We start from the raw sequence: 25,038 nt of genomic DNA on the forward strand, positions 1-25,038 counted from the left end.
CACTCTGAGCATCCTTTGGGCCCATGAACCTCCATGGTCTTTTGCTCCACACTGGTCTTTTGCTCTTGGGATAACTTCTGGGCTGTTCTGAGCCCAAGAGAAGCCCCTCCTCAGACCTAAGGAGTACAACAGCCAGGACAGGTGCAGGAAAGAGCTCAGAGTTAAACAGCCAAGCCCCAAGAGCAGTTGTCAGTTGCCCGACTTAGGAGTTGCCTCAGTTTCTTTTTTTGAAAAATGGGCTAATAATACTTACCTTGTAGGATTCATGGGCGTCTTGAAGGAGATAATAGATGTGCAGCTATTACGTAGGTCATTCATTTGGAGGCTTTATTGATGAAGATTGTGAACTATTAAAGTTCATCCTGGAACTTGTGTTCTTCCTGGGGTACATTCTGCTCCTAGGAGAAGCCAGCCTGCTCTGCTCCCGCCAGCCTGCCTCAGAGCCTCCCAGAACCCTGCCTTCGCGCCTTGCCTCAAAGGCTTCATTTGTCAAACTGTGAGGTCACTTCATGCTTTCGTTTTGGAGCTGGAGTCTGGTCACAGGACCAGGAACCTGGTTGCTCTGTATGTGTTGCATGTCTGATTTTAGAACATTTAAGGTGTGTGGGGGGAGAGGGGGTGCAGTGGGGGAGTCCTCTTGTCTTCATAGTTAGGAGTGTTTACTGGCATCCACAAAGTTCAACCTCTGTCTACCTTCATTCAATCATTCTGCACATATTAGAAAATAACTGCGTTCCGTCCACATGCTGATGATGGTCTCCGGGGCTGGGAGACAGTGATGATCTTCAAGATGGTCTTGGAGCAGCTGGCAGCCCAGAGGAGGAAGGCGAGCCCCTGGACCAGCAAGCAGAGTGACAGCAGATGTGCACTAGGGTGGGGTACTGGGGGGCCAGTCCAGCCCCACTGTGTCCCCAAAATGAAGCCCAGGGCTGGAGTTCAGGCACGTCCTGCCAGAAGGGAGGGGCCATTGAGACCTGGAGGAAGAGAACAACCAAGACACAGAGGGAGAAGGACAGGCCAGGTGGGGCGGGGGGCAGAGGGAAGGCCCAGAGCTGGGGCCTTCGCTGGGAGCCGCATGGACCGAGGACAGCACGTGGGAACGTGGCTCAGTGCCCACCTGGCCACCACTCAGCTGGGAGCGCGGAGACCCATCGACAATAATGGTCCCAACTTCAGAGGGCTCCCGAGAGTTAGAGGGGGTGTTGTTCTAAAAGCATCCAGACTGCACCTGCAGGAACTAAGCCCTGTGGCAATATTTGCAAAATAAAAGTAAATCGACCGAGGCACACAGAGTCTAATCTTGAGCATAAATTTTTCTTTTCAGAGCATCTTTTCTGATTTCAAAAGCACATCACGTTTTGGCTAATGTTTGGCATCTGTTTGTGTTTCAGGGCTTTTCCTGAGTCCTGGGTCTTCCTTTCGTCTGGACATATTCTACCGCAGCTATTTATTTATTTTTGAACAAGAACATCTCACGTCATGGACCTCGTTGGACTGCTGAAGTCCCAGTTCCTGTGCCACCTGGTTTTCTGCTACGTGTTCATCGCCTCGGGGCTCATCATCAACGCCACGCAGCTCTGCACGCTCGTCCTCTGGCCCATCAACAAGCAGCTCTTCAGGAAGATCAACTGCAGACTGTCCTACTGCGTCTCTAGCCGTAAGACCCTTCCTTACACTTCTGTCCTCCCGGCTTCCCCGGGACCAGTCTGTCGGGACTGTGGCTCTTGATATGGTCCGCTGGCCTTTCGGTCCCTGCTCCGCTGTTCTGGGTTTTGTTTTGGTCTGCTTTCTGTTGGAAATGTCTATTTTCGTCCTCACTCTTTGAAAATGGTGCTTTGAATGAGGACTGCCAGGAACGTGAAATTCAGTGGGCAAGAATGCTGTGTGGCTTCTACCCCCAGTTCTCGCTTCTCAGACGCGATCCGTGTCCCTGGGTCTTAGTTATCCTTAGAGAAACAGTAGGTACATCTGGCCCGTGAGTGTACCTGTGAGTCTCTCTGGGTGTGTACATTGACACACTATATATACACTTCTTTTTGCCATGCTGGGGATCAAATATGCATATATTTTTTTAAACGAATGACAGTTTTCTCTACTGTTCTCTTCCTTGCTTTCCTCCCATCTTTTATTTTGAGATGATCATAGATTTACATGCAGCTCTGAGAAACAATAAGGTAAAATCCCAAATGCCCTTCAGCCCGTTTCCCCCAGTGGTAACGTCTTGCTCAGTGAATTACAACATCCCAAGAAACGGACATTAAGAGGATCCAGCAACCCTTCTTGGCTTTCTCAGCTCTTATACACACTTGTTGGAGTTTATGTAATGTGTTTATGTCATTAGTTTCACACATGACTAATCTAACTAGCCTAAGTTTTGGCATTTAAAAGTGAAATCAGTGCACTGCGTATCTAGAGATGTGCTCCATCGTTGCTGTTGATTGACTTTAAGCTCATACCTCTTCTCAAAAGCGGAACATGCGCTGTATCAGTAGCATTATGCACAGGTACAAACGTATTTCAAAATATGAATGCTTTCAAATTAAGTCCTCTTCAAAATCTGTAACCTTAGATTATGTCACCAGTCCAAAATCATCAATATTTTTGTGAAACCTTAAAAAAAAAAAAAGAATTTGAATCAAAACAATAAAAGCTATGTACAATTTTCTAAATGAGTTACTAGTGATCCAGTTCGTTTTTATGTTTTTAATGTATTTTTAACTTTTATTGACACGTAGTAATTATGTATATTTTGGGGGTACAGTGTGACACTTTGATATGTATATACAAGCACAATGATCAGATCAGAGTAACCGGGCACATCCATCATCTCAAACAGTCGTTGCTCTTTGTCTTGGGAATATTCCAGTCCTCTCTACCAGCCACTTTGAAATATACCATTGATTTTTGTCGTAATATCCTACTGTGCTGTAGCACACTAGAAGTTACTCCTCCTCTACCCCACAATGCTGCACCTGTTAGCTGAGCTCTCTCCATCCCTCTCCCCCTCGCCTTCCCAGGCGCTGGGAACCACCATCCAACTTTCCCCATGTAAATGAGAACTTGTGGAATTTGTCTTTCTATGCCTGACTGATTCCCCTTAGCATAACATCCTTTGCTTCTGTTCATGTTGCTGCAACTGATGTTTTGCCATTCACTTTCGTGGCTGAGTAATATTCTAACACAGGTGTGGACCACATTTTCTCCATCTGTCCATCCTTCAGTGGACACTGGGTTGATTGATCAATCTCTTGGCTATGTTGAGTAGTGCTGTAACACACTGTGAAGTACTGCTGTCTCGTGACATACTGATTTCATTTCCTTTGGATGTCTACCCAGTCGTGGGAGTGCTAGATATGTGGCGGTTCTGTTTCCGGCTTCTTGAGGAACCTCCACACTGCTTTCCACAATAGCTGTGCTAATTTATATGGTTAGCACTGCTAGCTTTCCCTAAATCCTGGCCACCAATTGCTATTTTTTTTGTCCCTTTGATAACAGCCATTCTAAGTGGGGTAAGATGGTATCTCAATGTGGTTTTGATTGGCATTTCTCTGATGAGTAGTCATGTTGAATATTTTTTTCATATGTCTGCCATTTATACATCTTTTTTGAGAAATGTCTATTTAGGTCATTTGCCCATTTTTAAATCAGCTCATCATCACCATCATCACCACCATCACCATCATCATTGCCACCATTACCGTCATCATCACCATCAGTCACTGTCATCATCACCATCATTACCATCATCACCATCACTACCTGACCATCATCATCATCACCACCACTATCACCATCATCATCACCATCAATCACTGTCATCATCACCATCACCACTATCACCATCATCATCACCATCAATCACTGTCATCATCACCATCACTACCATCATCACCTGACCGTCATCATCATCATCACCACTATCACCATCATCATCGCCACTATCACCATCATCATCACCATCACCACTATCACCAACATCATCACCACTATCACCATCATCATCACCATCATCATCACCATCACCACTATCACCATCATCATCACCATCACCATCACCATCACCACTATCACCAACATCATCACCACTATCACCATCATCATCACCATCAATCACCATCATCGTCACCATCATCATTTTATTTTGAGTTGCTTGCACTCCTTAATGTCCTGGATATTAACCCCTTGCCAGATGACTAGTTCATTGTGATTATTACACAAGCATGAAATAACGTTTGCTCCAATTCAGTCCCTCATACTTCCTTTTTTCCTCCTCTTCTTCCTCCCCCTGTTCCCTTTTCTTTACTTACTGATCTTTCTCCTGTTTATTTATGGTTTTTAAAATCAGTGCATTACAGATACACATAAAGGAGATGTTCATATACACACACTGGCAGGTTTGGTCAGTGTCGCTCCCCCATTCTTCCCTTTTCCTGTCCCCCCCAACTGCTTTCTCCACTCCATTGATCGTTCTTCTATTTTCATGGGATGCCCCCAACTTCTTTCTTTGTTTCTTTTCTTTTCCCCTTATTTTGTTCTAGCATATGGGAGAAACATTCAACCCTTCTGAGTCTGGCTTATGTCACTTAACGCGATGCTCTCTAGTTCATCCATTCACCAGCAAATGCTGTAATTTCCTTCTTCAAGGTTGAGCGAAACTCCATTATGTAGATAGACCACTTTTTTTCCTATTGTTCTTTGACAGGCACCAAGATGGTTCCATAATTTGGCCGTTGTGTATTGCACTGCCGTAAGCACTGATGTGGCTGCATTCCTGTAGTAGGTGCTGATTTTAGATCCCTTGGGTGTATCTCAAGGAGTGCTCTAGCTGGTCATGTGGTGTTTCCTTTCCTCATTTTTTGAGGAGGCTCCATATTGTTTTCCAGACTGGTTGTACTAATTTGCAGTCCCAACAATAATGTATGAATGTACATTTCCCCCACATCCTTACTAACATTTATTGTTATTTGTATACTTGATAATTGCCATTCTGATTTAAAATCAGGAATCACTACACAGGACGGCATCAAATTATAAAGCTTCTACACAGTAAAGGAAACAATTAAGAGCATAAAGAGAGACACTACAGAAGGGAGAAAGATCTTTGCCATCTGCTCCTCAGATAGGAGCTTAATATCCAGAATGTATAAAGAATTCAAAAAATTTAACACCAAAAGAATAAATGACTCAATAAACAAATGAACAAAGTAATTAAACAGATACTACTTTTTTTTTTTTTCCCATACCAGTGATTGAAGTCAGGGCCACTTAACCACTGAGCCACATCCTCAACCCCCACTTCTTTTTTTTTTGTATTTTATTTAGAGACATGGTCTCACTGAGTTGCTTAATGCCTTGCTAAGTTTCTGAGTCTGGCTTTGAACTCTCAATCCTCTTGCCTCAACTCTGGAGATGCTGGGATTATAGACGTGCACCACTGCACCCAGCTAAACAGACACTTCTTAAAAGAAGAAATACAAATGACCAATATATATGGAAAAATGGCAATTATCAAGAATATCAGGGAGATGCAAATCAAAACAACACTGAAATTTGATCTCACTCTAGTCAGAATGGCAATTATCAAGTTTCAGATCTTACATATAAATTTGATACATTTGGAGTTTATTTTTTTTTTTTTTAATGATGAGAGTTAGGGATCTACTTTCATTCTTCTGCATGTGGAATCTAGTTTTCCCAATATCATTGAGGGGACTGTCCTTTGAAGAGTATGTCCTTGCTGACTCTGTCAAATCAGTTAGCTATAAAAATATGAGTTTATTTCTGGGTTCTCTGTGCTATCCCATTGGTCTCTGTGTTGGTTCTATATCGTAGCTTCATAGAAAGTCTTGCATTCAGGTGTCAGGATGCCTCCCACTATGCTCTTATGTTTGGGATTGCTTGACTGTTGTCTTTGTGGTTTCATACAAATTAGGAGGGTTTTTTCCCCCTATGTTTATGAAGAATGTCATTTGTGTTTGTTAGGAATTACAGAATCTATGGATTACTTTGAGTAGCATGGGCATTTTGTATTTTTAATTTTAATTTTTTTGCAGTACTGGGAATTGAATTCAGGCATGCTCTACCACTGAATTACATTCTCAGCATTTTCATTTGATTTTTTGAGATAGGATCTCACTACGTTGCTGAGGCTGGCTATGAACTTGTGATCCTCTTGCCTCAGCCTCCTGAGTCGCTGGGATTACAGGTGAACACTATGACCAGCAGCACGGACATTTTAACAATTATTCAATCTTTCTAAATTGATATTAGTTCTTCTTTAAAAGTTTGGTCAGATTCAATAGGCAATGTGTGTGTGTGGGTGGGGGTGTGGTGCGTGTGTCCTCTTCATCTTCATTCATTAGCATTTTGTGAATTTCATTGTACAGACCACTTGCTTCCTCAGTTAAGTTGATCTCTAGACATTTTATTTCCTTCGTAGCTATTGTGAATGGGATTGCTTTCATTTCTTTCTCAGCAGTTTCCTTACTGGTGTTTAACAATGGCATTGACTTTTGTATGTTGATCTTGTATCCTGCAACCCGACTGTTTTAGCAGTTTGGGGTGGAGTCATGAAGTCATGTCCTTTGCCGATAGGGATAAGCTGATGTTCTCCTTTCCTACTCGAATATCCTTTATTTATTCCTCTTATGCTACACTCTGCTTAAGACTTCCAGTACTAGGTGGAATAGCGTGGTGGAAGTGGGCCTCCTTGTCTGGGTCCTGACCCTACCGGAAATGGCCTTCACCCCTTCAGTAGGATGTTGGCTGTGGGTTTATCTTTATTATTTAGCCTTTATTGTGGTACATTCCTTCCTAGTATTTGAGGGTGTTTATCATGAAGGTATGTTGAATTTCATTGAAATTTTTGGTTGCATCTGTTAAGGCGATGAGAAGGTCTAGGGCCTCCACCCTGTCCATGTGATGTATCACATTTCCTGATTCCCATGAGGAGCCTTCCTGCACCCCTGGGATTAGCCCCACTTGATCATGATGTATAATGTTTCGGATTTAGTGCTGTTGATTTAGTTCGCCAGCATTTGGCACAGATTTTCACATCTGTATTCATCAGGGATATTGGTTTGTGGTTTTCTCTCTTTATCCCTTTGATTTGTTTTCAACGTCCTTTTCTGGTTTTAGTTGGTCTTACAGAATGAATTTGGAAGGGTTGTTCCATTTCCGTTTTGGTGGTGCTAGGTTTTGTTATCCCCCTCCCCCCCTTCTTTCTTTTATTTTCTTTTTGAGGGGGGAATACTTTGAAGAAATTGATATTAGTTCTTCTTTAAGAGTTTGGTCAGATCAATAGGGAAGCCGTTTGGTCCTTGGCATCCTTGCATCTTTTCCTGCCTGTGGTGTGGATTCTAATGTTTCTTTTTCATTTCTGATTTTATTCATTTCCACCGCTTCTCTTTTTTTCTCAGCCTAGCTAAAGTCTTGTTGACTTTGTTTCCTTTTAAAAAGCAGACTCTCTCTTCCGTCTGTCTTTGGTGTTCTTTTACAGTCTCTATTTTATTTCTGCGCTGATGTTTGTTATTCTTTTCTTCCTTTAATTTTAGGTTTGTTTTGTTCTTGTGTTTCTAGTTCCTTGAGTCGTACCATCAGGTTGTTTATTTAAAACTTTTTTTTTTTTCTTTTTTGATGTAGGCATTTATTTCTATAAACTTTCCTGTTTGTAATTTTTTTCTTTATCCCAAAGATTTTGGTATGTCGTTTCCATTTTCATTCATCTCAAGAAAGTTTAAAATGTCCTTTTGATTTCTTCATTGATCGTGGATCATTTAAGAACATATCATTCAGTTTCCACATATTTGTACCATTTCTAAAGTTTCTCTTGTCGTTTCTAGTTTTATTCCACTGTCACCAGGGAAGACACATGATATGGTTCTGATTTTTAAATATCTGTTGAGACTTGTTTTGCATGCTGACACAAGCTCTGTCCTGGAGAATGTTGCACGTGCTGATGAGTAGAATAGATCTTCTGCAGCTGTTGGATGAAATGTTCTGTAAACATCTATTAGGTCATTTGATCTACAGTGTAGTTTAACTCCAATGTTTCTTTGTTTTTTTTTTTTTTTGTCTAGATGACTTACCCACTGATGAAAGTGGAAAATTAAAGTCCCCAGCTATTCCTGCATTTGGAGTCTGTTTCTACCTTTACATTTGGTAACATTTGCTTTATATAATTGAGTGCTCAGTGACATGTGCATATATATCACAATTGTTATTTCTTATTGTTGAATTGATCTTTCTGTCCTTATATTACATTGTGGTCTTCCTGGTCTCTGTTTACATTTTGTAGCTTGCCTCTGTTTTACATGATGTAGGAGGAGCCGCTTGTGCTGACTTCTGATTCCCTGTATATGGTAGATCTTTTCTATCCTTTCATTTTCAGTCTGTGTGTGTCTTTAATAGTGAAGTGAGTTTCTTAAAATCAGCATATCATTGTGTGTGTGTATGTGTGTGTGTTTAAACCCATTCAGTCAGTTTAAGTCTTTTAACTGAGGAATTTAATGGATTTACACTTAAGATTATTGTTGATAAATAAATACTACTATTGTCATTTTTTTCTGCTTGTTTTGTAAAACCTTTGTTCCTTTCTTCCTATTTATGTTCCTATTTATGATTTGATGATTTTATGTGTTGAGAATGTTTGATTCTCTTCCCTCTTTTGTGTATCTGCTCTACTAGTGAGTTTTGTAATTTTTCATGTTTCATGATGATAGTATCTTTTTTGCATCTTTAAGCAAAAAAAAAAATCTATAGAGTTGGGTTATTTTGGAATGACTTTCTTTCTTCTTCATTTCTGAAGGATAGTTTTGCTGGGCATAGTATTCTTGGTTGGCAAATTTTTTCTTTTAGGACTTGGAATGTATCATTCCCCCCCACCCCACCCCACCTTTTTTTTTTTTTTTAATATTATCACCCCCTTGTCCTGGTTTGTAAGCTTTCTTCTGAGAAGTCTGCTATTAGTCACATGGGGATTCCCTTATATGTGAATTCTCATTGTCTTGCTATTTTTAGAATTCTCCTTTTTGTTTAGTACTTCTGACAGTTCACTTATATAATGTTCCTTGGAAAGCATCTTTTTTAGTGGAATCTATTATAGGTACTTTGAGTTTCCTGGATCTGGGTGTCCTTATTTTTTCCAAGATTTAGAAAGTTTTGCTATTACTTTGTAGATTTTTTTAATGCCTCCCCCCACCCCCCTTCTTCCGGAGGACCTATAATGCAAATATTTGTTTGCTTCTTGGTGTTCCTTCTGTCTCATAAGCTTCCTTCATTCCCCTAAGGTTTTTTTCCTTCTGTGTGATAGATTTATTTCAAAAGACCTTTTTTCAAGCTAAGAAAAATTCTTTTTTTGTGCTTGATTTGTCTCTTGTTGAGGCTCCTGCATTTTTATTTCATTTTTTGAGTTTGTTAGCTCCACATTTCTATTTGGTAGTTGTTAATGATCCCTATCTCTTTGCCAAATGTATTCAGGTCATGAATTCTTTTCCTAACCTCACTGAATTCTTGCTCAGTATTCTCTTATATCTATATTTCCTTACCATCATTATTTTGCATTCTTTTAAAGGAAGTTCGTGGATTTCATTTTCTTCGTGGTCTGTTTCTAAAACGTTGCTGTTTTGTTGTTGTTTGGAGGCACCACGTCACTGTGTCCTTTCCTGCTTCTTGCATCTCTACATTGATGTGGATCATTTACCTCTGACAGTTTTGTGGGGTGGTTTTCATAGTTAAATACCCTCCTGACTTTGTGTTCTGGGATGTAGGTTGCGTAGGCTCTGTTGGTTTTGGCTCAAGGGGAGGGCAGCAGTGCCGTTTCATGCAGCATTACAGTGATGGAGATGTCGATGTTGTTGTCTAAGTGGCCCAGACGATAGGGATTTGTGGTTGGTGCTCCAGCAGCTGGGATGCGTCTCTCTTAGGTAGGGTGAGTTTACCACAGCTCTGGGAATGGTGAGCCCATATAGGTGAAGGATGACTGGTGAAGTTGGGGGGGTAGGGTGTGTGGTACTGGGTGAGGCCCACAGGTGGTTGGCTTCACTAATGGGCCCTGGTGGGGTATCTGTCAGTGTGCCAGGGCCATGCAGATGCCTTTGCAGAGCCATGGTGGGGGTGGGGGGTGGCAACCTGCTCTAGGTGATTCCTGTTTGCTTTCTGAGACCTCAGAAAGCCAAGCAGCTTAGGGAAGGCTACCTGGTTGCTTCCTGTGGACAATGGGTGGGGTTGCCTGCTGCATCCCAGGACATTGATGGGTTGACCTTCTCATGACAGGCTCCCCAGCTGTTCCTAAGGGCTGAAGTGAGTGAATAGGACCACCCATCTACTTCCCTGGGGTTCCCTGTGTCCCAGCCACTCAGGATAGACAGCCCAGCTACTTTACAGGGGAAAGTGGGGGTAATCAGACAACCTGCCTGCTTCCCATGGGTCTCTGTGGGCTTAGCCACTCAGAATGCACTGCAGGCTGTGACCTGGGTGTGAGGGGGATTAGGGCCCCTGGCTGCATGGCAGGAGCCTGCACAGTCAGGGCACAATGCTACTGGGCTCTCTCTAGAGCAGTGCTATAGTGCAGTGACCCAGTAGCTCTCCAACAGGACTTGGAGCCCACAAAAAGTTGCATGCCTCTCAGCAGCAAATGCTTCATGCCTGCTGGGGGCCAGTGCTTTCCCATTAGGTTAGGCTGCCCTGGCTTTAGGGACCATCTCCCCTGCAGAGAAGGGATGGTAGATGCTATGTGCCTCACTCCCTTCTTTATAAGGCTGTTGCGTGTCTCTGTGCTCCATGATATCTCTCTTTCACACCCCACTGCACTCCAGTGCCCCACCCCAAACCCTCCAGTGATGTAGCTCAAGATTTCCCTTTATTGGGTCCTTTTTTGAAATGAAAAAACACATCAGGCACCTCTAGTCAGCCATCTTGCAGTCCCAATATCTTTTGTGTCTTTATTTTTGTAAACTACCTGTAAGGGAAGAAGTGATAGCAACATCCTTATTCATGATGTCTTTTACCAACTCAGAATGTGCAAATGTGTCGGATGCTATTTCTATTATGGCTTGAGCACAATATTTATCATATCTTGTATTAGAGTGTTTTACATAAATATGTCTTGAAAATGTTCATAACAGCATAAGGCTGATGTAATGGTCCAAAAATCTCTGTAATCCATTTGTCTGTGGCCTGTTAAGTATGAACACCCATTGAATCCAACTCCTCATAATGTACTTCTCTTTAGCATGTGTTTTACTGGATCTTCTTCTCCTGGTATTTAGCCATCTAGGATAGTAACGAAAAAGGAAAGACTTGTCAGGATAGGGCAGAGAAAGCAGGAGATGGCCTGGAGCTATAGCTGTTTGAAGATAGGAGTTTGCATAATTGAGAGGGGAGCTAGTTGCCTGAAATTAACCTTATAATTTTAAATGCCTTTTACACTCTAGCAACAGTTTTCTTTTTTACAAAATTAGATTTACTACAGCAATGTTGGTTGTACTTTTCATGGAAACCTGCATGTATATAATTTTCATGCACCTTGGGAGATCCCCAAATCTTTCAGTTTGAAATTAAAAATCACAGATATTTGCACTATCATAATCCCTGTCCAAATTTCAAGCAGATGGTGGCTAAGGATCGTATTACTCATTAGGAGTTAAGAAGTTAAGAAATCAGATCTGGGATCCAAGTTCCTGAAGGCACTATCTTTTGTTCTCTGTGGGTCTGACACACTAAGGCAATGGCAGGATCATGTAGATGTTTTCCTGAAGGTGATTTAGCCTGCTTGTTTCTGGTACAGATTAATAAGTAACAAATGCAGAAAGCAAGGTGGAATATTTATAATCATAAATTAAATTATTTAGAACAAATTCCAAATGAAACTCAAAAGAGTTAATCCTGCAAGATGACTAGCATTTCAGGGCAGGCACCTCCATGCAGGTGTGTGTGCCACAGTGCTGTGTGACTGCTTCCCCAGGGGAAACTGCCCATGGGCTTTGGGGCCAGCAGTAGCAGAGACATGTTCTAGTGATCCGAAAGGAGAAGGAAAGACTTCTGTCTAAAGGAGCAGTCCTCGCTCCTGGGGAGGGAGACTGTGGCAGAGGCAGGGGATCCATGTTGGGCACGGCTCATGGCCACCTCCCTGTAGTGAGTCCATTCAAATCAAGACTGGTGCCCCTTGTGCAGGGTTCTCCCTGGCCTGCGTTCCAGCAGGCCTTAGGTGCGGGGCTGGCCTTTTTTGCTGCTTCTTTTTCCTTGCTATGATTGACAGATTCACTCACACCTGGAGAGTTTCACAGCCTCCAAAGCCCTGAAGAGAGCATTAGGAAGGTTTCCCGGGCTCTGACGCAGCAGGCGACAGCTCTCGGGCTGCTCTGCAGCTGGAGTAGCCAGGGCTATGTGCTTTATGCAGCTTCAGTTTGGTTTAGCTCTTCTCTCCACTTCAGATAAAAACTATTCACAGGGTCTAATTGTGTCTTCTGGCATATGAATCACGCTAAGCGTACAAAATCAGCAGCATTCATCATTGGCAGTTGATTTTCTAAGAAAAGGGCAGAATAGAGTGTTTCCTCAAGATGCCGATGCGTCCCTCGCCCTGGTCACGCTTCACTAACACAGCTATGCCATCTCCCTTCTCACATTAACTGTTTGTTAAGGGCTGGATGTTGTAACACATGCCAACCCACATGCCAAAGGCCACACTGATGTCAACGATAGAGTCAAAGCACAGAAAAGAGCAGGACGCCCCAACAGACAGCGCAAGTCCAGCCCCAAGAACCCCCCTCGTGGTACCCACGTGCAAGTTCTGTAATCTAGACGCTGGTTTTTAAGGGGCAGGGGTTGCCCTATTTTTGCCTGGATATGCAGACAGTAAATGCTAAGGCTGCCTGCTTGGTGTACTGAATGAGCACGGTAAGAATGGACCGCGCTTCCTGAAGGTCAGAACAAGTAAGACGGGGGTCAGCAGCCGTGGAGGTAGAATTTTGCACTGTGCAGATGTGCCTTTTAATCTCCAGGGAAAGGTGGCCAGGACTGGCAATTTATTTTCCTTCCTCCTGACATGATGGATTTTTAAAAAAACAAAACCAGAAAGATTAGGAGACTATTCCTGTCAGAGCTTAAAACAGGAAAAAAGAAAAGAAAAGCAGGGGTGGGGAAGGAGGGCTACAGATGACGCTGGTGTCCTGAAAAGGACTGGAGGGACAAGGCACAATGGAGACAGCCCCGCCGCCCCGCCCCTGCTCTGGGGCTTCGCTGCCAAATCCAGCGCAGCGCCCGGTGCGGAGGGAGCCTGCCGCGCTGTCCTGCTGCGCCCGCCGGGTTTCAAAGGCCAGTGACGCAGGCTCCGCGGAGTTCCTTTCATGGGCAAGGCCACGTGCTGGCAAGGAGGGGGCAGAATTTGGAGTGTGAGGATGCAAAATAAAACATGGTGCCCACGCACTCCCAGGCTGCGCGGCCAGGGGCGGGCGAGCCGCAGGAACCCTCCCAAATCACCGGGCCCAGGAGGGCAAGGGCCTGTGTCAGAGGCAGATCTCCGCAGGAGGGAGAGCAAGGAGGGTGGGCAGGGTGTCTGTTTCCTTCCGTGGTGGTTGATTACCTGAGCAGGTGACTTTGAAAAACCAACCACATAGGAAACACAGAGGACGGGATAGAATTGACCAGGATCTTACAGTCTTCTCATAAAGGACTTAGATGGTTTTGTTCTTGGGAAGATGTTGACTTCCGCTTTCTCCGCCCTCCTTTTGAAGGTTATTTGTGTTGTATTTGCAGTGGGGTGGATCCGAGTGGTGGAGCCACCGCTTAGGCACCATGGGTGTCCTGCCTCAATGACGACAGACATCTGTGGCGTCCTTCAGGGGCTCCAGCAGCAGCCAGCAACCCTGGCAGAGGTTGTCTGTGATCCTGTCTTGAACCCCGCCCCCTCACAGGTACCTCTTGGCATTACAGTTCCAATAATGCAATAAACTGCAAACCAGACAATCGCTTTTTTCTTTCACAGTGACCTCACTATGCTGGGGAAGTCCTGCCAGGCAGGGCAGATGGCAGTCTCATGACCTCTCTCTAGGCCCCTTGGGTGGGACAGAAGGCAGGACCAGGAGGATGCTATGGGGGACAGTCCAGTGCTTTTATTCCCACCTCACAGGTGGGAATTCTGTGCCCTGGAAGTCCATGCCAGGTTGGTCTGGCTCTCAGGCAGTCTAGCGGCCTTCCTGACCCTGAGAAATATGAGAAGACCAAGCTGAACTGTCACTCTCAGGGCAGCGACTCACCTCTAAGGTGTTAGAAACAGTCTTCATTAAAGTGTTCCCAAGTCCCTTCCCCTGCCACCTCTGAGCCTGCTGAACGAGGAAGACAAGATCTACCAGCTTCCGCTGTTGTAGGACCACTGTTCAAAACGCATCCATCTTTGAAGGTCTAAGGATCCGTCCCTAACAGCTCCCAAGGGCTGAGCCACTCTCCAGCTGGGAGCCATGCCACCCAAGGCCAGCATTCTGTCCCTTCACTGTAGCTGCACCAGTGGCATTGGTGAGTCGAATCAGATGGAAAGGGAGTTCATGCCCCCGAGCGCCCCTGAGAACTGCCCCTCAGCTCCTTTGCCTGCGGCCTGAGGCTCCAAAGCCCTTCTTCTGCACTGAGCAGGGGGGTGTGAGTTCTCCCTTGGAATAGTGCTGTCACTGGCCGGGACATTTTGCTTCCCCTGAAGTATGTGTGTGGACAAGTCAAGAAGGCCCTATCATCTGGAACTGTGTGCTATAGTGGCCTGACCTCAGGAGGGTCCTCGACTTCCACAAGTGGTGGTGTGGTTGGGTGCTCTTAGGTAGCAGCAAAGTTTAGCCATCTTCCTTCTGTTCTCTAGGCCTAAGGGGTGTGTGTCTCCAGATGATGACACCTCCATCCACCAGATGAGGCTGCATTGAATCAACAGCAAAGCTCTCACTCCAAGTCATTTTGGGGTGACTTGTCCCACAGGTATTACGGAACACTTAGTATGTGCTTGATGCTAGGGCCTTGAGGAGAGCAAGGCCACTGCTGCCCTGTCCCCACACAGCTGCAGCCTGGGTGTCATGGCCACTTGCAAGTCTTTACCAAGTCCGGCCTGGCACACAGTGCACCAGTCGTATCCACAGACCGGAACCGTCCTGCTCGTCCCACGGTCGGCCAAAATGGGCCTGCTCCCTTTCCCCGTCACATAGACTTTGGGTAGTATTGAGGAAGTCATATCAGAGGAGGCTCCTGGGGTGTGGCCCAATGATGGTGGTTAAGTGATGTGCTCACAAACCCAGAACCTCCAAGGGACACTCTGAGGGCTAAGGAGAACAGAAATAGGACCAGAACAGGTAGCTGTTTCCCTTCTGCTCATTTCTCTTGCTGTAGCTCTCCAAGTGTCAACCATGTATTGGACATTGTGCTGAACCTCCTAGCTCATTGCCTGCTCAGTCACATGATCACTCCCGAAGTGCCCCGTTTTGTGGATCCATTCACTGGGGTTTAGAGAGCTCGGGGGACTTGTCGAAGGCCATGTAGAGTCCATTTTCTCTGCTACACTTTGAAGTACCCGCAGTACGCCCTGTGCATTTCATCTTAGTACCTGTGGACAATGTTAGGCAAAGGTGTGCTCAGTCATGTAGCGCGGTCTCAGAGCCAGGGGACCCTGCGGAATGCCTGCCGCTGCCCAGCAGGTGTTCTTGAACAAACACGCTCTTGAGTTCACTGGGGAGGCAGTTGCTGGACTGGCACTTGGAGTACAGAGGCGAGGGCATGCAGCCACGGCCCTCAGGAGATCCCATCTGGTGGGGAGACCCATGGGCCCAAAGCACGGAGAAGAAGTGAGGTAAAAGTAGACTCGGACCAGGGAGTGCAGAGAAAGGACAGCCAGCGCTCCTGGCGGGGAGCCAAAGCGGTGCCACAAGCAAGGTGCTGGCGACTGAGCGGACTGTGAGGTGTGGGCAAGACAAGCAAGGGGTGTCTGTCAGAGGAAGGGCGGGCGGGCCGGCTCATCTCATGGGTTCGGCAGCCTCACTTCAGAGGAGGTGGCCCCACCAGATGCTGTCTTGGCCTTGTGCGTCACGTGCCTTAACTCAGGCCATTTTCTACCATGGCCAGATACCACGGGCAGGGGACTTTACAGTCCACAGTCATGGAGACTGGAAGTCCCACGGTGCTCCTTCGGCTGAGCCCTTCTTGCTGCATCGATGGCACCGCTGTCAGAGCAGGTGTGTAGCTCAGGTCTCTCTTCTTGGCCACAGTGGCCCCACCCCCTCGACCTCAGCACCTAATTACCCCCTAGAGGCCCTAGCTCCACATTCATTAACATGAATTTGGGGATTGTTCCCCACACGGGAACTTTGGGGGACCCAGTTAAATAAACTACAGCAGCGTCCCTATGTCACCAGGCTGCCGTGGGAATGATGGAGCCCTAAGAAGCCCCAAGAAGCCAGCAGAAGAGCAGGCACAGAGACGGGATGCCCAGGTGTAGAGGAAGCCATTGACACGCTGTCGCTGGATGGGCTTCCACGAGTCCCTCCCTGGGGACTCCAAGCTGCTTGGACGTCAGTTTACTTTAAGATTTATTTTTGTCATGGCCTGAGCAACATCGTACACCACGTACCTGGAGGAATTGTTAATTTGCTTTTTGAAAAAAGTGTTCACACATAAGCTTTTAGAGAAAGATACCCCACTGGGTCATTCTTTCCTTGAACCACATTATACCCTAAGTAGAGTATTAAGTCAAAATAGCACCATGCAAAGCTGTGGGTACAGCTAATACCAGATCTTTCAATAGAGTCTGGAAATTCATTTATCCACATGCTATTTTTAGGTATTATAACTAGGGGATGATTTTTAAAAACTGTCTTTACATCTTCAAAACAAGAAACAAAACCAACACCATAAAAGAACCAAATGGGAAATAGAGAGTAGGAAAGGCAGACAAAATGAGTGGGATTCTGTCAAACCATCCATCTGTTGAGTGATGTGTTGATGGATGGACTGAAGGCTTCTTCCAAGCTGGTTGGCAGAGGCCGGGGCCAGTGGTTCCGCAAGGCCAGGCCTGCACAGGATCTGATCGGATCCCAGTCAGCCTGTGTCCTAACTCAGTGGAAAGGAGCTGGGAGGACAGAAAGGCCACCAAAGCTGGGTGCCTAGTGCTCTGGCTCAGTGTCTCCACCCCAGGACACTGAGGTCCCAACGCCCAGGGCCTGCAGATGTGGCCTGGTATGGAGGTAGGGGCTTTGTGGATGATCAAGTCATCAGGGTGGCCCTGATCCAGTGTGACTGGCCCCTTCCTAGGGAAAGGACATTATTTAGGACTGGGCTTTACCTTATGGAACTTTTCCACATGATGCTCATTACAAAATTAGCTTTTTGTCAACGCTTTCTAGTTTAATTAGAGGAAAGAAAGAGGTATTGGGACTGAGACCTGACGAGTCCATCAGTGTGTTATTAGCTCAGTGGGTCAAGTAATATCACAGCTGTGTGGGTGACACCCTGGTGACTGGCAGCAGGAAGCTGACTCAGTCCAAGGAGGGTGATAAGAAAGGACACTGGGCTTTTAAGTTCTTAAACAGAGTGATGTAGCTGTGCTGTCCTGTGCCTTGTTTATTTTGAGTAACACTCTGCTTCTGTATCTTAAGTGTGTGTGTGTGTGTGTGTGTGTATATATATATATATATTCTATTAGGAATCTGAGACCCTTAGTATAATAAATGACTTCACATTTTAATTAGGGAACTTAATGCTCTAGGTTTCAAACAGGTACACTAATGAAACAGCACATTTAAGAATAACCATGTTGGACTGAATTGTATGAGTGGTTGCGTGGTTTAAGCAAGTTGCTTTAGTTGTTGATAGTTTATAAATATATTAATTGTGTCAAGGAGCCCATTTGTTTTTGGAAGTATTAAGTTTCACTTGTGACTTGAGTTACAGTTTTCAAATTAGCTGTAAGTTTGACTTTGGTGTCTTATAACTTCATCAGATGATTCAGAGCAGGGCGGGTGTTCCCAGGAGCTAAGAAAGACAAGCATCAGGGTGTAGAAAGAAACCTCAGGGCCCCTCTTTGTTTCTTTTATTCTATCTATCTGGATAGGATTAACATTTAAAAATACATTTTGAGGTTATAAAAAAAACATAAATTTTAAAGATTTGCATGCTAGTAGTACATTTTTAGTTTTCTCAAGCAATCAAACATTTGAAGATGACTGTGTTAGCCTTTTCATCTCAATATATTGGAAACAGAAGTTAAATAACACTAATTTGAAGTAATGGGGAAATTAATTTCATTAAAACAAAACGGAAGACTAATGGCAAAAGGTGTTTTTGCTATTTTCCACTATTTTACCTTATCTCAGGCTGAGATGGCAGATGGGACATTTTCAAACTTCCTGAGCCTTCCCTTCTCGGATGCCACTGCGGCCCAGGTAGAGCAGGGATTCTAGATACAGTAGTCCCGCTTCCCCAGTTGGGTTTTGTTTGTTTGTTCTACTTAGTTTCAGGTGACAGTAGAATGCACTTCGCACATCATACTAAGTGGAGCCTAACTTCTCACTCTTCCTGTTGTACGTGATGTAGAATCACCAGGTCATGTAGTCCTATATGGGTAATAATGTTCTATTCATTCTGCTGTCCTTCCTGCCCCCAGACCCCCTGGGCTCCCTTCACTCCCTGGGCCTAATCCACAGGACCTCTGTTCTTCCCTGGATGCCCCACCCCCCACTGTGAATTAGCCTCCGCCTTTGGTTCTTTGGGACTGGCTTATTTTGCTCAGCATCTTACTCCCCAGTTGGTTTCGAAGAAGAAACTAGAAATGCTTGGGGGTCCCAGTGTCCCATCACACTGTTTATAACACCTGTCCCACGCTCTCCACCTCCGGGAGGGCTGAGGGCAGCTGCTGGCCGCCAGCATTGTGCTCACCTAGCCACCTGGTGACGCGTCGCCTTACCTGGGGCTTTGTTCCTCGTTAGCAAAACAAGGGGAATAAATTCTAGCTTGCTATGAAAACATCAGGTACCATCGCTGCTGCCCGCCCTGAGTGGGACCATCCCACTGACAGACGGTGCTGAGCCAGAGCCTGCTTGACCGGCAGCCTGACCACCTGGAATGGGCGCAGAGGAGGTGATGGGTGGGGTGGGTCCTGAGGGCTGTGGGGAGCTGGGTCTGGGGGTCTCAGAGCTGTGCTCCTGCATTTGAAGGACACTCTGTGGGAGCAGGACTGCAGCATTCTCACAACCCTAGAAAGAAGGACTCAGGCGTCTGCAGAGAGCTATGCTAAAGGTCTCTTGTGGTAGGAACCTTCCCGAATGCAGCAGGAGGCTCGGAACACAGCAGCTTCCTCCTCTGGATTCTGCCCAGATAGGGTCTAACCAGTTTGCAGAAGGATTCACAGGGATTTCTTCAGTCCACCCATCAGCATGGAGGAGTTCTTGCCACAGCTTTTAAATCTTCTTCCAGCCTTAAGAATCTGTGAGAACCGTTATAGGCCAGAGAGGCTGCATCTGTCAAGAACAGTCTTTGAGGGCATTCTCAGGAGCTGGCCCTTAGCATTTAACAAAGGAATACCAGATTTGTCTCAGGTATGTAGAGTAGAAAAAGGGAAGGCCAGATAGATGGGCAGATGGAGCAGTAAATGTTTTCCTTATGCATGAGTGGATGGGCAGAGGGACGAACATAAACAAATTCTGTTGAAAATAACAGGATTAAAACTTTTTGGCAAGAAAAATAGTGTTTTGGACTGACCAGATGGTTAGGCAACACAGGTGGCTAGGTCCCACTGTGGTCCCATTTTGCTGGTGATGGTCACGGTCATGGGCAAAGACCATTTAGCCCAATTCACCCCTTCCTCCCATTCTGGTCCTGTTTCCCCAGGGGAATGCTCAGGTAATCAATCTTCCCATGACCCTCTGACTGAGCCTTGGGACTTTCTGTTCTAAAATTGGGATGCTCTCTGACAAACTGGGTGAGGTTGCTCACACCAAGTGCAGGTCTCTAGGCTCTAACCCATCTCCAGAACCAGAGAGAACTCTGTGCCTTCTCTGACCGTGGTGGGTGATCTCAAGGCGACGCCTGCAGATACTATGGTAACCCAGACGCCCAGGTTTCAGTCTCTACTGCCCTGCCCTCTGTCCTGGGAATCCACCACTGCTCGTTTCTCAAGGAGCATCTTTGGACAGACTCTGATATGATGCTTTGGCTGCAGGCTCCGAGCGCCACTGAGGCTGAGCATCTGTGTTTTATGAACTTGACCCTCGCGTGTGTTGCTTCAGACAGTTATTTACTGATGGAAAGAAGTGAGTCGGATAAATTCAACAGTAGAGAAAAAGTGAAGGCTAACATTGCTGTCCACACATTGTGTTTGAGGGTCATTTTAAAACTGTACACATAATCGGGCAGTTGGAGGCCTGTCTGGATTAGGGACCTCCTGTGGGCACGTGAAGGTGGAGAATCCTTTTCATGTAATTTGCATCAGAATAATGTGCGTGTGATGCTTAAGGTCATTTTCGTGGCATTACAGGCAGGTATTGCCACACTGAGAGAATACAGTGGTGCCTTCTGGCAGACTTGCAGGTGTGCAATGCCAGGTCTGGGGTTATCTTACTAATGGGCCTGGTAGCTTGCTCTGCTGAGGTCCCACTCCATTGCCTTTATAACACTGTCTCTCAATTTCCCTCGAGCTCCAGAGAGATGCACGTGCCTTTCCAGTGCTTCCCAGTTGGCGCTCTTGCAGTGCCGACCCTGGCTGACCAGTGTGAACTCTGAGGGCAGTGATGTTTGCTTAGGGGTCAGGTCACAGAGCCAGCAGCCACGCTTGCCCTGGCATTAGACAAGGGCTCTCTAAGTGGGTGAATGAATGGACAGAAGATCACTTGGAGTCTGGTGTGAGCCCCTGGACCACTCGAGCCTCCCAGCGTCCTTCCTCATACTTTCATTTGGCCTGCAGGGAGCGCTGATTGGAAGACCTGGAGGAGCTCACTGCCTTTCCTGGTTTCAGGTCATAATGATTTAATGAGCTCAGACTGCATTGAGGGCACCTCTAGTGTCAGCCGTGAAAGCCAGTTCAGCACAGAGAAAGGAAACACAGGGTGGTGGGGCTGATTCCTGACTGAGGTGGGAGGGGCGCAGTTCTGCAGAATTTCAAGGAGCAGGAGAGGTGACCACGGGCTGGACGGCAGGGAAGGCTTTGGGAAGGGGGTGTGCCCAGCTGGCCTTTGGTTGGCTAGGGCCCCTGGCAGCTTGGGCCTAAAGCCCAGCTGGCTCCAGCCGAAGACAGGGACTTACTAGCTCACAGAGCCAGTGCGGGCGGGCGGTGAGCCTGGGCCCTGGCCACGAGAGCAGCGTGCCGAGCGCCGGGCCACGTGGCTGCCTGTGCAGACGCGCTGTCTGATTTTCAGCTTCTGCAGCGGCCTCCCCATGGAGTCAGGCTGCCAGCAGCTGCCAGCGCCCTGCCCCCTTCCTTCCTTTCTGTTCCAAGGAGGACAAGGGTCCCCTCAGCTCCAGTGCCTGGCCCAGTTTGAGTTACAGGCCCATCTCCGCATCCAGGAGTGTGCTAGAAACAGCTTGGGCCATTCACCAGTGCCAGCAGGTAAAATGTCAGGGGTTTTCCAAGTCGGTGATTAAACTCAGAGCATAAATATGAAGTAGGTTATGTAATAAAACAAAGATGAGCCGGGCGTGGTGGCACGCACCTGTGATCCCAGCAGCTCGGGAGGCTGAGGCAGGAGGATTCCACGTTCAGAACCCACCTTGGCAACTTAACAAAACCCCGTCTCGAAATTAAAAATAAAAAAAAAATAAAAGGATGAGGATGTAGCTCAGTGGTTAACTGCCCCTGGTTCAATCCCTGGTACCAATAGATAAATTAAAACAAAACCAAAAAACCCCAACAACAAAACAAAGATAATACGCAAAACTCATCATTCCCTGGGTAGTTGACTTCATTTACTATAATCTTTGCCCTTAGGTTATTTACATTCTTGTTTCTGAGTTCTAGAAATTACATACCACAGTGAGCTACTGTGCATCTCTCCCCAGCTTCTCATTTGGTGATTTTACATCCACAGCTGGACATCAACCACAGTGGGGGTATTTGCACCATGGAAATCAGTAAAGCTATTAATCAGCTCCCCCACCCCCCGCTGCCCTGAGCTGGTTGTTGACCATTTCCCAGCACAGCACCGTGTGCACCATCACTGTGAGGAGGGTCTTGTGCAGGTGCATGCCCATCTGGCATATGGTTATCTTTTCAGAAGCAAAGGGCACTGCGGATCCAAGACATCAGCCTTCACAGAGCACTGTAGAGGCCAGGGAGGGGCAGACAGTGGTCTTTACAGGCTTCAGCAGAGTACTGTGCTTGGTACCAAGAGGTGAGGGGACGCAGGCTCCCCGCCCCTCAGCCCAGTCAAGGTCTAGTGAGGGAACAACGTCTGTCCAAGGAATGGCTGAGTGGTGAGCACAGGAGTGAGGCGCGTGGCAGGGAGCTGACCGTGGCAGCCACACCCAGTGGGCAGCTGCAGAGCAGGCGGGCTGGGCTGGATTCTGGTCCTCTTTCATCTGGCGTTTCTCCTTGGAAATCTTAACGTGTTGATTAGGTGATTGCTCCCCCGAGTCAGCCCTTCCACCAGAATCCTTAAGATGTTCAAACTGTGTGATCATTCATGATCAATTTCTACACCAACAGCTAAGTTCTTTCAGTTGGAAGTAACAAGTTATATTCCCACGTCTTCAAGGAGAGCAGGACATGCATGGTTAGTGAGAGGAGGCAGGGATGAGGCCCGTGCCTCTGTCCTGGGCTGGCATGGGTGTGGATGGACCCTCGGATACGAGAAAGCCATTGGGTCACTGCAGTAAGCTCTGAGCAGACGTCTCTCTCCTCCACAGCCCTGCAGCCTCCACGTGAGACCCGAGAGTGTTTTTAAAAGCACACGCAGAAAATGAAATGCCCCGGGTCTTCAGTGGACACTCACTGAGCCCCTGCTCTGACCACGAGCTGGGCCTTGGGCTCAAGCGCTGCAGCCAGATGATTGGAGCCTGGTTCTGACCTGAGGCTGCATTTTCCAGCCCCAGCTCCACACCTGGCCTCCCAAGTGGAACCCCTCTTCTCCTGACCCCTTGTGGGCCCACACCTGGCTCACTGTCTCCCCCCTGGCATGCCCCTCTTTCTGTGCGTTCATCTTTCATGGCTAAGTCAGGCCAGAGGAAGTTGGGACAAGGACAAGGAAGTCTAAAGGCAGAGAACAAGTGCAACACGAGAGGGGGGCGGTGATCAAATCAAGGTGTGGACGGGAGACCTGCCCCGGACGGCCAGGGAGGCAGGTGGACGGGCACCCATCACCGAGGGCCATCGCTTCCACGTCAGCAGTGCTGGGGCCGGACGTGGTCTGAGCTTGCGTACCTGGAGCGCAGGGAAGGGAGGACCAGTGCGCACCATCTCCCTGGACTGACAAAGCTGAGCCTGAACATGGGAGAGGGCAGCTGCCGTGCTTCTCTGCCCCCCAGGACCCAGGAGGCCTGCTGGTGCTGACAGCTGCTTGAGAAATGAAGATCCAGGGGTGCTCTGCTCTCCCTGATCACAGCTTCCCGCAAGGGCTCGCCTGGGTGCCTCGGTCCTTCACACCCATTGACTATTAATTTATTCACTCCCAACCCCACCACCCAACGGGGTCAGAGCTGTTTTTGAAACAGAGACATCACCAACTTGTATCTGTGTCTCCAAACTGTTGGTCTTTGTTGGACTGTGAAGGAGCCCTGTCAAGTCCGAGAGCTCTTGGCACCTCCTGAATCTGGCCGGCGTTGAATGGCATTTTTGTTTGTTTTTCTTTGATCTCTCTCCACTGGACATGGGGCAGTAGTAGAGGAGGCAAGCGCATCTTGAGACCAACAGCTTTCGGCTCTGGGGGCAGAGAAGGGTGGAGCCCTCCCCAGGAGGGAGCAGGCTGACTTTTGCTGGCGAGGAGAGAGATGAACGTGGTTTTGCCAACTCTGCCCAATTTGGCGTGCAGACTGAGAGGTGATCTTGCTGCATGAAGGATAAAGGAGAGGTGCAGCCACCTGGAAAGGACAGATCAGGATGGATGGTGACCATGGGTTGGGACTGTTTGAGTGTGGGCTCCCAACAAGAGCCGGGGGTTTTGTTTTGCTGGGTGGTCCTGAGCCAGGGAAGGATCTCAGTATTTCAGGAATGTGCTGGATGCCAGGACATAAAGACCAGAATGTTCGAGATTCAAAGAGATCTAGCTGTGAATTTTAAACATGGGTCTTGCTTATTACATGTGCCAGAGAGATAGACCTGTGGAACACTCAGGCCGAACAAGGAGGATATTTTGATGTGACCACTAGGGCTGAGGCCGCACCAAGTCACTGTCCTGCCATACATGCTGGTACGATTGTCCATTTCACAAAGTCAGGAGCAAGAACGGGAGTGAGCCACAGCTTAGGGGAACTTGAGACCCAACACAAATACGCCCACTGGGGCGCGAACGCTCCCCACCCACGGAGGGCGGAAACCCAATTCTGCGAAGACATTCACAAACCAAGCAACAGATTAGAAATACAGTGCTCTGGGTTATGTAGGAGTGGGACCATAAATTAAATAGGATAATTAGGATGTCTTGCCCAATTGTAGAGACTCATTTAATAATGAGGATTAAAACTGTACTGTGCTTCATAGACACAAGGAGCGTCCTGATATCCCACTGGGGGATTTAAAGCAGTATTTAAAATATCACGTAAAAGCAGAGTTGGTCGCTCACTAAAGAAAAACTGGGTGTCGAGCTGGATGTGGTGCAGGTGATTGTTCAGGACCCAGACGGGCCTGTTGCCTTTGTCTCCAGCCCGTCTGCGGAGCCGGCAGAACTGGTTTGGAGGCGCAGAGCCGGTCCCCAGGGCATTCTCCGAGCTGAGGCCAGCCGTTGAACGTGCCTGCCAGCTGATAATTAAACCAGTCTTTGGTAGCTCCTCTGAGGCTTGGGTAGCCAGAAACGGTGCCGATGGACAGTTTCCAGTGCTTACATGGGGAAGCACATAGGAGACAAAGAAGTGACTGTCTCCTGTTGTGTCCAA

At 46.9% G+C, this 25,038-nt stretch overlaps 1 protein-coding gene across 3 annotated transcripts in view; it reads left to right on the plus strand.

Annotated features, from left to right (window-relative positions):
* Nucleotides 1-25,038, plus strand: part of Agpat4 (1-acylglycerol-3-phosphate O-acyltransferase 4) — a 103,078-nt gene that overhangs the window by 33,912 nt on the left and 44,128 nt on the right. For all 3 annotated transcript variants that reach the window (XM_015498606.2, XM_048805881.1, XM_048805882.1), the window contains exon 2: nucleotides 1,392-1,657. In XM_015498606.2, coding sequence (XP_015354092.1) covers nucleotides 1,480-1,657 — 178 coding nt within the window. In that variant the 5' untranslated portion in view covers nucleotides 1,392-1,479. The remainder of the gene's footprint in view (nucleotides 1-1,391; nucleotides 1,658-25,038) is intronic.

Source organism: Marmota marmota, unplaced genomic scaffold, assembly GCF_001458135.2.
Source record: "Marmota marmota marmota unplaced genomic scaffold, marMar, whole genome shotgun sequence".
Taxonomy (NCBI): domain Eukaryota; kingdom Metazoa; phylum Chordata; class Mammalia; order Rodentia; family Sciuridae; genus Marmota; species Marmota marmota.